The sequence below is a fragment of the Tupaia chinensis genome, unplaced genomic scaffold, assembly GCF_000334495.1.
Source record: "Tupaia chinensis unplaced genomic scaffold, TupChi_1.0 Scaffold000215_1, whole genome shotgun sequence".
Classification (NCBI taxonomy): Eukaryota; Metazoa; Chordata; class Mammalia; order Scandentia; family Tupaiidae; genus Tupaia; species Tupaia belangeri.
The window spans coordinates 4862715-4863193 of NW_006159690.1; the positions used below are offsets into that span (position 1 = coordinate 4862715).

General features: G+C 65.6%; 1 protein-coding gene across 5 annotated transcripts in view; it reads left to right on the forward strand.

Annotated features, from left to right (window-relative positions):
- The window catches only part of DNAJC6 (DnaJ heat shock protein family (Hsp40) member C6), a 184729-nt gene that overhangs the window by 68070 nt on the left and 116180 nt on the right, over positions 1–479 (forward strand). The window contains exon 1 of one of the 5 annotated variants that reach the window (XM_006147537.2): positions 30–222. The exons of the other annotated variants lie outside the window; for them this stretch is intronic. Coding sequence (XP_006147599.1) covers positions 30–222 — 193 coding nt within the window. Of the gene's footprint in view, positions 1–29; positions 223–479 lie in introns of those variants that run through there. 5 annotated transcript variants of the gene reach the window in all.

Sequence of the window (479 nt, forward strand, 5' to 3'; positions counted from 1 at the left end):
CCCCCCCCCCCCCTTCTCTGGGCTTGCCCATGAGCCTCCTCGGGAGCTACAGGAAAAAGACGAGCAACGATGGTTATGAATCTTTGCAGCTGGTGGACAGTAACGGGGACTTAAGTGCGGGAAGCGGCGCGGGTGGCGGCAAGCAGAGAGTGAACGCTGGGGCGGCGGCGCGGAGTCCCGCCCGGCAGCCTCCGGACCGCGCCAGCACCATGGACAGCTCAGGTAGCGCGCCGCGGGGAGCGCAGCGCTCTGCTCCGCCTGGCCCTCCAGAGCACCGAGGCTCCCAGCGCGGCCCGGCTGGGGAGAGGGCTGGGTTCGAGACCAAGGCATCTAATACCCCCAGGGTCTCGCGTCTCTAATTTCTCTCGTCCAGGGAGCTAAGAAACGTTAGATCTGTCCAGAGGCCCAGTGACCATTGCGAGCGCCTCTTAATCTCTCTAGGCGGCTGAATACGCCAGCTGGGGGCAGAGAGGCGGGGG